This window comes from Microtus oregoni, unplaced genomic scaffold (assembly GCF_018167655.1).
Source record: "Microtus oregoni isolate MIOR12 unplaced genomic scaffold, Mior012 000030F_ref0000283, whole genome shotgun sequence".
Lineage (NCBI taxonomy): Eukaryota > Metazoa > Chordata > Mammalia > Rodentia > Cricetidae > Microtus > Microtus oregoni.
The window spans coordinates 500,771-515,858 of record NW_024543089.1 but is presented as its reverse complement, the minus strand read 5'-3'; the positions used below and the strand labels follow the sequence as shown (position 1 = coordinate 515,858).

General features: G+C 45.0%; 1 protein-coding gene across 5 annotated transcripts in view; it reads right to left on the bottom strand.

Moving 5' to 3' along the window:
* Positions 1-15,088, bottom strand: part of Tiam1 (TIAM Rac1 associated GEF 1) — a 351,773-nt gene that overhangs the window by 65,155 nt on the left and 271,530 nt on the right. For all 5 annotated transcript variants that reach the window (XM_041678508.1, XM_041678510.1, XM_041678509.1 and 2 more), the window contains 4 exons: positions 14,099-14,245; positions 12,019-12,093; positions 9,320-9,490; positions 2,707-2,811 (listed from right to left, as the gene is read on the bottom strand). In XM_041678508.1, the coding sequence (XP_041534442.1) occupies positions 2,707-2,811; positions 9,320-9,490; positions 12,019-12,093; positions 14,099-14,245 (498 nt within the window). The remainder of the gene's footprint in view (positions 1-2,706; positions 2,812-9,319; positions 9,491-12,018; positions 12,094-14,098; positions 14,246-15,088) is intronic.

Here is a 15,088-nt window from a genome sequence, read left to right as displayed (position 1 = left end):
ATAGCCAGATGAGTAACATTTATATTAATACAACCAGGAAAGTAGATGGACACTAACGGTTAGCAGATATTCACAGCCGAGAGGACTCCCTGCCCACTAACGTGAACACCCCCACCTCTAGGATCTCAAGTCCAGGACTTGCTGTTCTGCTGCTGGTCGCATGGAATTAAACATTTGCAATATGAGGACATGGCCTCGGCATGCAGATGAGGACCAAAGCTAATGCTTGTTCGGAAAGGGACAAGAAATCAAATAAGCTCTCTAAAAGAACGACTCAGCCTTGCGGTGACATCACATCCAGGTGACTGACCTAAAGCGGGGATCCAAAACCAGGGACCCACTGAGATGACTCCAGAAAGGAAGAATTGCCCAGAATATCTACAAAGCGTAGGCTCTTCTTGGACCATGAGTGCATGCACGCAACACACACAGAAATACTGGGAGTGCCTGTGGCTTCTTCATGAACAGAAATGTTACCTTAATATCATGTTCTGGTCGCCACTGAGAGTGCCCAATATTATTTATACTAGCCACTACTTCCGAGTACTAGAAACCACTATACCTACCACCAGGTCTTATAATTTAGTGAGCTAACGCCATGTTATCTATCTATCTATGATGTTTGCTGAGTATTTTGTTATAACTGAGCTAGGGGAAGCCCATACACATCCTGCCTCACACAACTATAAGGGTTACTCTGAGAAGGGATCTTGAAGCTTTGTCAGACACCTGAGCTGCCCAGAAGACAGGAAGTGTAAAGAAGTTGGTGGGATGGAGGTGCTGGTGTAGGCGAGACCGTAGCCACTGTTTCCTTGGGGAATCTCTGGGGCAGAGACGTCTATAAAGGGTGAGAGAATACAATGGTCGCTGTGCTCTAGGTTCTTTTTTAAATAATAAGTTGTACATAACAATTATGGATCCCAAAATACTGAGCTTGGAATTTCATCACCTCATTGGACAAGACCACATAATTTGGAAGCTTAACAACAGCATCTGAGGAGGGCTGGAGAAGTGGCTCAGTGGTTAAGACCACTGGCTGCTTTTGTAGACAACCCGGGTTCAGTTCCCAGCACACACACGGCAGTTCACAACCTTCTGTCACTGCAGTTCCAGAGGGACACGCCATCTTCTTCTGACTTCTTTAGGTACCAGACATGTACCTGGTGCACACATGCATGCAGGAAAACACTCATACACATAAAATAAAGAAATCTAAAAAAACTTAAAACAGTAATATGAGTAATAAAAATAAGTCACAGCTGAATTTGCCTGGCATATCCAGGCACAGAAGTTGGCTGCCTATGAGCCCTGTAATTTATGCTCTTCAAAACTCACAAATCATAAGGCATAAACTAAATGATCTATTGCTGTGTTACCAGCTTGGCCCCTTTCAATCTTCTCTTCTCTGTGTTCTTAGATCACGTAGTTCCAGGTTATGCCCCAAGCCAAGCTGAAACTCTGTGTGTCCACTCTCCTCCTCTTGCCTAAGTCTCCCCAGCGCTGAAGTTACAGATGTTCACCACACCACATCTGGATTTTTTTTTTTTTTGCTTCCTCCATCAACACAGTCAACAGTGGTTTAGACTGGACTAATCATTTCGGTCCTTTGCCTTCCTTTCCAATATTTATTTTATATATATGAATATTTTGCAGGCAAGTATGTCTCTGCACCATATTGGTTCAGTGACTACAGAGGCCAGAAGAGGGCGCTGGATACCCCAGAATCACAGTTATGGACGCTTGTGAGCCGCCATGTGGGTACTGTAAACCTACACTGGGCTCCTCTGCAAGAGCATCAGTGATCTTAACCACAGAAGCACCCATCCCTCCAGCCCCAGTTTGATCCTTTTCCAACATAGAACACGATCAGACTCTTACAGAAGGAAGATCATATTTCCTTTAAAAACATTTAGAGGGAGCTGAGGTAACCTTTTAGGCTGGCAGAAACATTCCAAATCATAACTAACGCAGTGAAACATAATTGTTTGTCAATGCTCTTTCAGCTGTGTGCTTAATATAGGCGAGAGTTTCCCAATATAAGGAGTATAGTTCAAAAAGTTGAGTTAAAACAGCATTTTCTATGAAATTCTATACCGTGGTTCCCCTTTCCAAAGGGAACCTCTGGGCCGGACTTCTGTTTTCTGTGGTAAGGCCCCACCCTGTTGTCGTGCCTATATCCACAACAAGCAGCTCTGAGGCCTGGGAGGATGACTAAGTACTAAGAGGCCAGCACATTCTCCAAGAGAGCCTGGAGCAAGTCATCAGACGGCTGGGGACTTTTTCATAGTTTGATTTTACACCCACAAGATCTGACCCACCCGTTTTGATAAGACTATGGAAGTCGCACAGAATTGGAGGAGGTGTTTTTATTGTGACAGCTGCCAACTGAGATGAGAGACACACGTTAAAGACAGAAGTCTGCAGAAAGAGTTGGCCACGCTGGTTAAATCCTTGCCTGAGCATCACCTGTGGGTTTCGGCATCCTTTGAGCCTGTGCAGCCCTGCTCCCTGGCAAGCAAGGGCGACTCCACTCCACTCTGGAGCGCCTGTGGTAAGTAAAGTTATTTCTGCCAGCTCTAGGCTCTGAATGAAGCTCTCTCCGTTCAGAACTCGTTCCCCTCCACCAGCTACAATCACCACAAGTACATCCATAATTTGAAAATCATCTCAAACAGAACGCACAGGGACAGCAGTCGTAAACATTACCAGCTCGTAAATGTCCTCCTCGGGCTGTGGGGTGTAGAACAGCATCTTGTTCTCCATTAGAAACTTCAGGCGCAGGTAATGGGCAGAATGGTCCAGTTGGTGTGCCTGGGATGGGAAGGACGGGAAATGTTTAGTCCTCACCACCAGGAGAGGTTTCTGCTCCAAGGAAGTGGGACTCACTATCTAGTTTCCTAAGGACATTAGCAATGGAGTGTGTGGCAGGTTTCTCCCCTTGAAAGGTTAGAATACAATTCAGACCTGGGAGTCATTAATAAAATTCCCCAGGGATCGTGCAATTCAATGCAGCAAACTGAGTCACAGCCTCTTTTTCATGTATTTTATTAGCTGCGCTCTATAGCACTGGGTTTTCAAACAAAATTTATTACATTAAAGAAGCCTTCGCATATAACTTCAGAGAGAGAGAGAGAGAGAGAGAGAGAGAGAGAGAGAGAGAGAAGTATTTACAATCATGAAATTTGGGGACCCCAGGACGAGTGTTAGCAGCTCACTGCAAGCAAGTTAGCATGCAGGCAAAGCATCTGAACTCCATCCAGTCTTGCTTATATATTCTGGAATAGGACTCCCAGGGGTAGTGCAAGCGTGCCTCCGACCTGGGAAGCACAGCAAATGACTAGGGAGGGAACCTGAGCTCCCATGGCCTTTCCGTTGTCTAGGATAGGTCAATGGATCTGCTCTATCTAAAAAGCCACTCTTGAATTAATCTTGATCACAAAATTTGCCATTATAATATGGTTTTATAAATACTTCTCTACACAGAAAAGAGGCATATGGAGAAAAGAAAAATGCTTTTCAAATGTTACAAGACGCCAGGCAGTGGTGGCACATGCCTGTAATCCCAGCACTCGGGAGGCAGAGGCAGGAGGATGGCTGTGAGTTCAAGGCTAGCCTGGTTTACAAAGAGAGTTCACAACATCCAGGGCTGTTACCCAGAGAAACCCTGTCTAGAAAAAAACAAAAACAAAACAAACAAACAAAAAAAAAATCAAATGCTACAAGACACATGAAGTTAAACTGCAAGAGAGGAAATAATTAAATGGATAATGCTAACTGTAAAGAGCCTTTGCCACTAAAAATACACCGCGAAATACTACCAAGTAAATGATATGCTATTTAGAACTCCCAGGTAGAACCAATGAAAGTTAACATTATATATTCTATGCAATGGGCACATGGATCTCACTTTCACACAAATTTTTATATTAAAAATTCAATTTTATATAAAGTAAGTGATAAAAATATCTTCCAATGCCTTTGTGGTGAAAATTATCTCTTTTTCTGGTGGTGGGGGGGGGGGCAGATTTCCTCTGTGTAGCCCTGACTGTCCTGGAACTCGCTCTGTAGTCCAGGCTGGGCTTGAACTCCCTGAGATCTGCCTGCCTCTGCCTCCCGAGAGCTGTGATTAAATGCATGCACACGGCTGACTGAGAATTATCTTTTAATAAGTAAAAGTCATTTTAATTGGTAAACACTCTTACCCTACACTGTCAGTATAAATATAAACACACAGACCAAACTAACACATTCCAGTCACTACTCCCTCAGCAGTCACAGCCTCAGCTAACAATGTGGGCAGGGTGCCCGGCAGGCTCTCCGTGAAGCGGCAAGGGTATAGGCAGCAGTTTGGATCACTGCCGGCCTCTGGAGTGTGCTTGGGTTTGGAGAACCCGAATGCAGAAAATGGAGACAGAGGAGCGGTTGGCGGTTCTTTAAATAAATACAGGCACGAGGACAGTCATGCATTACCGCAAAAGCACATCTCCAGAAAGTGGAAATGGTTCCCTGGGAGCACATAGTGGAATGATAAAGACATTTTCTATTGCTGGTTCTCGGGGAAACCCAGCCTGGGTTTTAGTCCCGTGGATTGTGATGTCGGGAGTCCGCCTAGCAGAACCGACACCATTCAGTGGATACATTCCTAGGCACCTGGCTTTCTTCCGCTGTGTCTGAGACAGGATGCCTCAGTCTGACAGCCCAGGGCTCTGCACGGGAGAAATGGAGGCGGGGAGCTGAGGCGACACACCACAGGGAAGCCGCTAAGAGTGCTATCCCCTGCTGGTCAGATACGGACAACAGTAATAGGGTGATGTGACAAGAAAATCTTTAATTATGAGCAAAAATCTTGTTTGCCTACTGCTCGCTACTGAGGTGGAAGGGAAGGAAGATAGAGGTCATGGGGTCTTGATAACAGGAGCAAAGCAGCTTGGACACCTTATTGCCATCATTAATAAATACTTGTGGACAGTCCTAATCAGACCGCCATTTTCACAAGCACCTTCTGGACATCACACTCCAGTACCTGCCTCACTCAGGGGATACTGGGAACAAACCTCAGAGGGGCGATCACCAGCCAGCTGTCAGGCACTGCAAAACAGAATGGGGGCTCCACCATGCCCTAAACACCAAGGTGCTGCTGACATTGGAATTGCATAGGGAAGGACAAGCAGCAGTTGGGGGTTAATGCTGTACAGAGAACATGGTTCAGGCTGTACATATTTTCCCAAATGTATTTCTATTACTCATTGTCTTGATAACTAAGAAATAAAGGTGAGTGCATGCCCTGCTGTGACAATGACAGTGGCCTGCGTGTTAGCACAAGTCTTCAACCCCTGCACTCCAGAGGTTAAGGCAGAAAAGTTTCAAGGTTGAGACCAGCCTGGCTCAAAATCAATAATATTTTCCCTGGGTCACAGTGGCTGCCACCACTCCTGGTAGTCTTTCATGGCTCCGAAGAAGCCATGAAATATTAATATAGGTTTAATAAGATTATATTATATAGGTTTAATAAGAAATCTCAAGACCTTTATGGTTGTTAAACAATTATTCTAGTCAGGACGTGAACAACAAGTATTTCTGTGTGTCCTCCCCACAGGATCATGAACCACATAGCATGGCCAATCCAAAATAAAACTCAGTCCTGAGAAGCTAATTTAGGGCTGGAGAGATGGCTCAGTGGTTAAGAGCACTGGCTGCTCTTCCAAAGGACCCTGGTTCAATTCCCAGCAACCACATGGCAGTTAACAACTGCCTATAACTCCAGGTCCAAGGGATCTGAAACCCGCACACAGACATACATGTAGGCAAAACACCAATGTACATAAAATAAAAATACATAATTTTTTTAAAAAAGAAGCTAATTAAATCTTCGGATTCTCAAGAATAACATTATGAACTTCGATATCAAAGTAGGTTGAATTACCAACTGTGTTCATAACACTTGTTTATGCAAAAAAAAATCCAAATGTTAGGGAATATTGATGGCTATCTGTTCAGCATCTGGCTTGTTTCGATTTTGTACAACACTCAGGAGAAAATTTCCTTCCAAGAGAAATTCCATTAGGGGAAAAAAATTAAGTAGTACAAATTTGTTTTCCAATGTACTCTTACTCAAATCACTTAGCATTGTATCTGTTTAGAGGCAAGAAAGAGCGCTGTAAATTGTGCCATAAAACAAATATTACAACTGGGGAAGGTTTTGTTTAGTTGGGATGATTTTTTTAAGATTCAGATCTTACTATAATTATTTCAAAGGAGGAAGCAATAATGTAGATATTTTAAATAAATAGTCTGAGCCATTAAAATACGTACGATTGGACTGGGGAAATATTGGCGCTGGCAAAGCACATGCCCAGCATGCCTGACAACCTGAGTTGTTCTCCGGAGCCATGAAAGACTACCAGGAGTGGTGGCAGCCACTGTGACCCAGGGTCTGGGAGGGGACCAGCGCAATCCCTGGGGCTAGCTGGCCAGCCCGCCTAGTTTACTTGGTGAGGTTTAGGCCAATTAGAAACTCTATCTAAAAGGAGGTGCTCTGTGTTCCTGCAGATGGCACCCACGGTTGTCCTTGGACCTTACACTTACACACAACAAACAGATAAATTCATGCGCTTATAAAGATTCTTAGCAAAAGCATGTTGTAAAATTGATACCATGATCATACAGGAACAATATGAGTATGAAAGAACGAATTGGGGTGGGGTTTTTTTTTGCAATTTTTTTATAACTGCGATAATCTGAACGTTTTTTGAAAACCCTCTAGGCTGACATGGTTCCTGGCTACATCTAGCAATCATTTCACTACCATCTATAACACGAAATGTTTATCTGGAAACATTGACTCTACCGGGACTTGACTGGTGATTGGATGGCAGATGGAAAACGGATACGAAATGACTGGGTCAGAGAGTAGGAAAGAAAATGGGCTAATGCAAAAGACAGAAGAAAGAAATTGTTGGATACTAGTATCAGTATTAGATAGCAGACATCAGCCGTCACCAAGGACAAGAGCGAAATAAGTCTCCCACTCTTACGTCGTTGTTTCCCATCCTCCATTCACCAGGAGCTCACTTTATAACACATGGCGCCCATCCTCCCTTTCCGTCCTTAGGAATGAAATTCCCCCACTGATTAGTGAGGAGTCAAGAGGGCTTCCAGGCCTGAGCACTCTGGATACTTTATCCTGTGTAGATGCTTTCCCAGAGACCCTCAGTTTCTTAAAATACACCATGCAAGTTTTCCACATTTAAACTCATGAGACGTAAGCTGACAAGAGACTATGTTGTCCAGTGCTATGTTTTGGAGGGAAATAGTAACCCAAGGAACCTTGGGCAGGCTGATCTGTTATTGTCAATGGAAGGAACTTGTACCACTGAGAATGCCCACAGAAACTCGGCGAGAAACCAAAATAGAAAGGGACAGGGCAACAGCTTTACTTAATGCTGGTCTCTATATGGCGAAGACACCATGCTTTAGTCTCTTAGCTTCTAGAAAGGCCAAAATGCTTAAAAAGAGACCAAAACAGGCCCAATCAACTCATTGTACCTCCTACAGATTAATTTCTCACAAAAACATGGTTACCATAGAGCTATGGCTTAATTTCAATATCTGAAGGATACTCCATGGCCATGCTACTCCCTAGAAACACCTTCCAGAGTTCTACTTCCAACAGCGCCAACTGAGAGCAGCTCCCACAGCTCGGTAGAACATCAATGGTTCTCTAACGAACTGTGCTCAGCTATAAATAAAGCATGCAGAAATCCTCAACAGACCGACTTTGGTAAGGAATCAAAATGAGAAGTTAGGAACAGAGATGCCATTATGTTCAAAACCTAGAACTCACGCTCACAAGAAAACAGCCGGTGTGTGTGAAGTGCTATCGCATATTTTTAATGCCTATGCGGGGGCCAAGTTTAGCTTTGTCCTGAAACAATAGGTTGATCTCCTTTTCTCCACATATGGCTATTTGAAAGCCATTATTTCAGCTGGATTATTTAATTTCCCCACGTCTGTATGAAGAGACATATTTTTAAGCATTAGTAATTTTTAAAAAGCATGTATAAATTTCTAATAGTATAATTACAACATATTGTTGAGGGAGTGAAATTATTCAATATTTACCAATCATATGTAAAAAGAACAGGGCCTTTAAAATGTCATTTTTATCCATCCAAATGGTTCAAGAATAAAATTAGGATACAAAAGATTTCTTCTTTTGGAGCCTCATGGAATATCAGCTCACTCTCCTACAACAATATTATATGTTCTTCTGAGTGTTGTGGACTGCCCTACATCTCTGAGAGTCCTGTGAGTGCTCACTATATCCTAGGTTCTTCTGAGCGTTGTGGACTGTCCTTCCTCAGCTCTGGGAGTCCTGTGAGTGCTCACTATATCCTAGGTTCTTCTGAGCATTGTGGACTGTCCTTCCTACACCTCTGAGAGTCCTGAGTGCCCACCAGTCATAGCTCAACACCCCAGGTTGGGAGCAGCCAGAGAGAGCTGGGCTGCGGCCTTCCTTTGCTCACTTTGCCGACTTTTCTCTCCTTATGACTGGGAAGTGAGGAAAGAACTGAAGGCTTTCAGAACCACACTTTCTCTGCAAACCAGGAAAGTGGCATCTCCTCCTCAGACCTGGCGCCATCAACTAAGACCACTGGTGCTATTACTCATGGAAAAGCGAAAACCAGTGTGCATGAGTGACCTCCCTCTTCCTGCCGCCACTCCAGGCTACTCGGCTATGAAAAGAAATCTCACCCTGAAAAAAAATCAAGACATTTCCACATCCTAAGGCAAAAGCAGAATGAAATCAACCTCTTTCTAGTTAAAAAATACAGGCTAATTCAATGTTCACAGAACGAGGACTTTCCCATCATGTCAGACTTAAATTGACTTGAGGTTTTCCCCAACTTGACCATGTCACTGGTGAATCAGTTACTATTCAAACATCAGGTTGCAATGGCACCCATGGTATGACACCATTAAATACATTTGCGTACATTGGGGAGCAGGGGCGCAGGACCGAAAGGCTGTCCAAGATGTCCACAGTGGTTAGCTTTGTATTCTACCTCCCTCTCAAGCTTTCTGTACTGTGTGCGGATGGAGGTCGTATGCTCGTTACAAACGTAAGAAATTTATATACGGAGACAAAACACTCGAGGGGCGCCTCCTGCTCCTCACACAGACACTGTTTGCACACGGTGCACACCTTCACCAAGGAATGCAGTGCTGCCTGCGTGTGCAAGGCATACCCAGCGCCTCCTCCCTTAGAGGGATGGAGAAGAGATCGCCACCCAATCCTACTCTTCCTAGAAAACAATACCTTGCAAATGAGCTCCAAAGTGTCCCTCGCCGTGTCCCCAGGCCGCACAACTGTCAGGGCTGGCTGATTATTGGGCAGACAGAACCAGGATGGACTGAAATATTCGTGGACCCAGATGTCACAGTCGGGATTGTGCTGGTGGACGCTGGGTAAGACCACGTCCTTGTCCCTCTGCGGTAGGAAATACAGGGTTGCAGCAGTCCGTACCTAACAATGTCAGACCCCAGATATGCGTACCAGGGAAACCGCTAGTGAGCAGGAGTGGCAGGGCTGGGGTGGCAGGGCTGGGAGAAAGCTCTTGGAGGAACAAGGACTACTGAGAGAGAAGCTTTATGAGGGAGAGGCAGGCAGCCTTTGACTCAGGTCATGGGGCACTCTTCCCCACCTGGCCTATGGCCATTATGTGGGCATGGCATGGATAAACACATAGCAAAATTTGGAAGAAGGCAAAAAACAAATCATCCTTTTGGTTCCGTCCACTATTTCTTCCACAAAGACACTTTAAATTTTGAGTAGCCAGGGGGTGGTGGTGCACGCTTTTAATCCCAGCACTCGGAAGGCAGAGGCAGGTGGATCTCTGTGAGTTTGAGGATAGCCTGGGCTGCAGACTGAGTTCTAGGACAGTCAGGGACACACACAGAGAAACCCTGTCTCAAAAAACAAAACAAAAACAAACAAAAACAATTAACAAAACCTTGAGCAGAGAATTCTATCAGCAAGAATATCTGCCACATCAACTTTACAAAATAGCAAAGCCACGATGAGGCCCAAGGAAACTGTGTTCATAAAGATGATGCCTGGCACCTCATGTTGATCAGCAGCAGCGTCCTGTGCTCAGCGCGAACCACCAGGACAACTCTGGGAGGAACAGCGGTCCTCCATAGGCCACCACCAGGACTGTCTCCTCAATCACATTGACTGAGGGTGGGGGACCAACACGCTTGTGGATGTGTGTGTTGGGGGGGGGGGGGCGGATACATGCGGATGCAGCAGGGCCGAACCCAGGCAAGTAGACTAGCTGGAGCGGAAAGTACCCTGCGGATGGCTGCTGCATTAGCCCAGTCAAACAAGCGGGGAAGAAAGTGTCGGATCATCACGATGTTAGCACGCGTGATGCTCCAGTAACATGGCTTTATTAGGCCTGATAACGAGGCCATTGGTGGTAAATACGGATCTACAGACTCCCAAAAACAAGGCTAATCATAGCGACATACAAGAAGAAGCAACTTTCTCGGGAAACTGGGAGGTGGTAAAATGACTTCCATTAACGGAAGCAATGGGGTTCAGGCACTGAAGGCCTTGTCGGGGTCAATAAGAGAAACCCAGTTACGGAAGAGTCTCAGGCCTGCTTTTGAACTCCCCTACTTTCACAGATCAGTTGGCCTCCAGGGAAAGAATTGTCAAAAAAGCAATCACTTGCCTACAACCCATTACCTACAATTGGAATCTTCCCGGGCTGTCCCCACATGCCACATTAAATACATGCCCGTTAGCACTGGATCAACCCTGGATTTGCATCTAAACTGTTCTTTGAGATGAGGCTAAATGCCAGGAAGCAGAATTTTAAAAAGTTAGTCTAGAAAAATGGAAAACACAGACACACAGTTTTGTCATTCCTATGCACAAGAAAGGGCATGACGTCATTGAAGATGTATAATGTATGCAAACTGGCCTAGTTCAGATATGACAAAGTACATATTAAAGACCGTGCTTGGATCGTATATAGGTCCATAGTTTTATTATGAACAATTATTCAAAGAGAGTGCCAAGGGAGTATATTCCCTAAGCTAGCCACCCCCAAACCCTGGGGGGGGGGGGGTTGGATGAAGAAAGGCTTCTCCTATGACCACTCTTCTCCCGTTCCCTCCAATACCAAGAACTCCACACTCCTCTCGTTTCTGAGGATCAGACCCTTCCAGAACACTGGGCTTAGCCACTGATGACTAATATTGCTAGGTGGCATGGTAACCAAAAGCTGGATTCTGTCACATTGGTCCTGGGGATGGGAACCAGGCAATCATGGCAACATTGTGCTGTCCACACTAGAACCCCAAAGGAAAGTGGAACTGAGGCCCTGAAAAGGGGGTGCTCTTTTTATGTTAAGCTACAAAAAGTGGCTGGGGGGCATCACTGTCCTCCTGAGGGGTCAACCCTAGCAGTCTGAAAGCCCCTATCAAACTCAAGCACAAGGCTGAGTCATGTCTGTGAATCTCAAATTGAGTATCTGATTGGGAGGCAAAAGCATAAAAAAAAAAAAAGGAGGCGCATACTATCAGAACACTTCTGCAACCAATGGGAACAAGATAGCTTGTGTGGGCAGGGAGCGAGGACACTAAGATCTCACCTCGTGGGAATGAAAGTCGTACAGACAAAGGAATTAGCAATGGCAGAAAATACTCAGCTAACTCTGAGCTCCCATCTTCTCTTGTATTCTAGCTGGAATCTCACACATCAAATGATAAGGATGAGACATGTTATGTCAGCAGGGAGCTGCTCTTATTAGCACCAAGATTTAAACAGAGAATGATTTTTCCACCTCATGGTAACCTATTAGATAGCTTTTTTAGAAACCTGATCAAGTCAGTTTTTCATGCTGAGCGTACTTGATTTTACATCGCCCCCCCCATCCCGAAACCACAGCACCGTGCCTATGCTGATGCTCTTGAGAGGCTCCAGAAGGAACACGCGTGTATTTTTACCTTCCCATCTGGAACCGTGTCATCAAATATCCCCTCTAATGATTTCTTCACAGCGTCGGTTCCCTCTCCAAACACCTGCAGACAGAAAAGTATCGTCTTAAAAAAAAAAAAAAAAAAAGGTTTCTGGGCAAAGGGGCAAATGAAGCAGGGAATAGCGGCTGGAAATGGGCAAGGCTTTGGGAAAACATCACAGCAGAACTCAGGTCCTCCTGGATCACAAAGTGTGTCACAATTTACGGTGGAAAACCACAAGAATCAGGGCCCAACACTTCCCACACCTCTCATAGTTCAAACATAAAGATCATAAATCAGAATGTGGACAATTCATCTAAGTTTAAAATAAAATTCGCAAAAGCAATAAACTCATTCACACAGAAGACTTCGCCTCACAGTGGTAGGCAGCTACTTGCCCACAATCACGCTGCCTTTCAAGGTCACACCCTGTGGCAGAACTGGAGGAGATACTTAGAGTTTTTGTGTTTTATATAAAAGATAGAAAAGGTTTTCTTTTTATTTAAAAATCAGAAAACTGCCTATTTTTGAAATTTGATAAATTGTGTATCGTAAAGCTATATTGAAAATGATCACTATTCAAACATAGCCACAATAAATTCGGAATGCAGGCTATAAAATGAGCACGTGCGACCAGGAGAAAGTCAATACCTTTTTTTTTATCCATTGTAAAAGAGGCTACAGAAACACAATTCCTGTCTATTTGAGAGTTCTGAATTAGTGATGAGATTTCCCTTACAGCATTTATGGGTAAGCAAGATATTTTTAAAATTTTACTTTAGGAATTATAAGAATGATTTAAGAACATGTGTGAAGATGTTTGCTTGCATTTATTGAAATTCAGTCACACATTCAAGCAGGCTATAATCTAACCCAAAAGGTAAAGCCACATAAACCAACAGTTTTCACAGAACATAAGTCCAACTATAAGACCACTCCTCCCGGAAGGAGAGGAGGAAGGTTGATGCTAATGGCCTCCTCCTGCAGGAAGGACGGAGCACCATTAAATCCCTGTTGTGCTCAGTCCCTCACTCTCACAGCATGCTTAACTGGTCCCCTTCGGGTTCCATCCAGACAAAAAAGGCAGTTTTTCAAAGGTGAGCGTGTTGGTCAACTAGGGAATTTAGGACAGCAACTTGGACTAACCCTTTTAAAACTTCATCCCTACGGAAGTTGGTGGCTGCAGTCCTTAGAGCAAATGGCACAGGAATGCTGCAATCAGGTCAGCTTTGCTCAAGGGCGTCACCTGTAGGCTACACTGACAATCTGGTCCTAACCTCTCACATGGCCAGTGCTTCTCTGTCCGGCCACTGTAGCCCGTGAAATGAATACACCCTCCAAACAGAGTAACACTGCTCCTGTCTTCCGACTTCTAACATCCAGATGAATGGTTTGAGGCTATTCATTTCTCAGTGTCAGTGGAGACAGAGGACAATAATGGACAGCAGAGCTTCTAGAAGCAACGCCATCACGAGAGAGGGAAGAGGACCACTGGGTGTGGTTCCTCAGGGCTCCGCCCACCATCAGTCTAGATGATGCTAGTCACAAGATCCTCTGCCAGCCTTGGACCTGAGCAGAAGAAGCCATGGCGGCCACGGTCACATTCACTTCTGGGTCCTCATTCCCACAGATTAAGGAGCTGCCCATTTTAGGCCACCGTCCAAATCTCAGGGGCCAAGAAATGAATGCATTTCCCTGGAGGCCCCCATGATCCAGCACCTGAGACGGCTTAGGGAGACTACAGCCAATGCTCGCTTGGCTTCCTGTGTGGCTGCTCAGTTCTGAGGCCTTGTGTGAATCCGGCACTGTTTAGTAGGTCGGTAATTAGCCAGCGCTTGGGTGGAGTACAGGTGGGAGACGGATGGTGGTGACAGATTAATAGCAGAGCTCCATGTCTGGGGTATAAATTACTTATTAAAAACTGTCTAGGGCAACTAACTTCACATCAAGTTGATTTAAAGCGTCAATAAAGAGAAACACACGCACATGCCTACACGCACACACATGTGCAAATCAACAGCCAACGCAGCGACATCTGTAGGTGCTTTGTGCTGACTCTGGGACCTACCTGGTTGATGGTTGGACGTCCCTGCTTCTTTTTGGAGGTAGTGTCCAGGCCCCAGAGAGAAGAAAACCTGCTTCTTCGCTTGCTTGCAGACCTGGACATGGCTTGGGTGCGTCTTCTCACTCCGATCTCACCGGTGCGGGCTGCCACCTGGAACGAAGAAGCCGCAGGAGAGGTGGATCAGCATCGACACAGGCGCCTTGAGGTAACACACCGTCCTACCCACCCTTCATAAACCATAGCCTGCTACTGACCCCAGTGCTGTGACTCTCACAGACAGAGATTCTGGGAGCCTTCACTGAGGCCAAATGGTAAGTTGGCAAACTCAATCACTATAGGAAACCACTAATTTATTTATTTAGATAAAAAATAATAAATATATAATCTCTTTATTGACTAAAAGAGCAACAAAATATGTCATGTGGTTAAGAGTTAGCTGTCCTCCAGTCTGCTTGACCGACTGTACCTGAAGCCTAGAACCACGCACATTCTGGAGATGCTCTCTAAACACTACAGAGCAGACTCTGTATTTTAATTACAAATCATTCCAAGGGTCAGTTAAAAACCAGCAGACTATGGCCCCCACGATTCTACATTAAACCTAAACTAGCTAATCTCTTCTATCTGTTGGAATCTCTTCAATCTCTTAGAATATACAAAATTATCCTCTTAGCTAGGGAAGTGATCGCTGCCCCAGTATCCAGTGTCTTCTCTAGGAAATCCCCAATGTATCTGGGCACTTGGCCAAGAAGACAGGGTTGGCTTCTTTCCTTTTCCTGGAGCATGGGCCTGTGACCATTCCTGCTGATGGGATGGCTTCTAGGAAATGTTTTCGGGGGTGTGGGGGGGGGGCTTTCTAGTCTTTTTGCGCAGCTCATCCCTGGTGATGAGGATGACTGCATCACGGCCTCAATCATCAGGCTATTCCAGGACAGAAGACTAAGGGAAGAGAACCAACCACCTTGGGAGCCTGGACCACTTGGCTGCATCCCA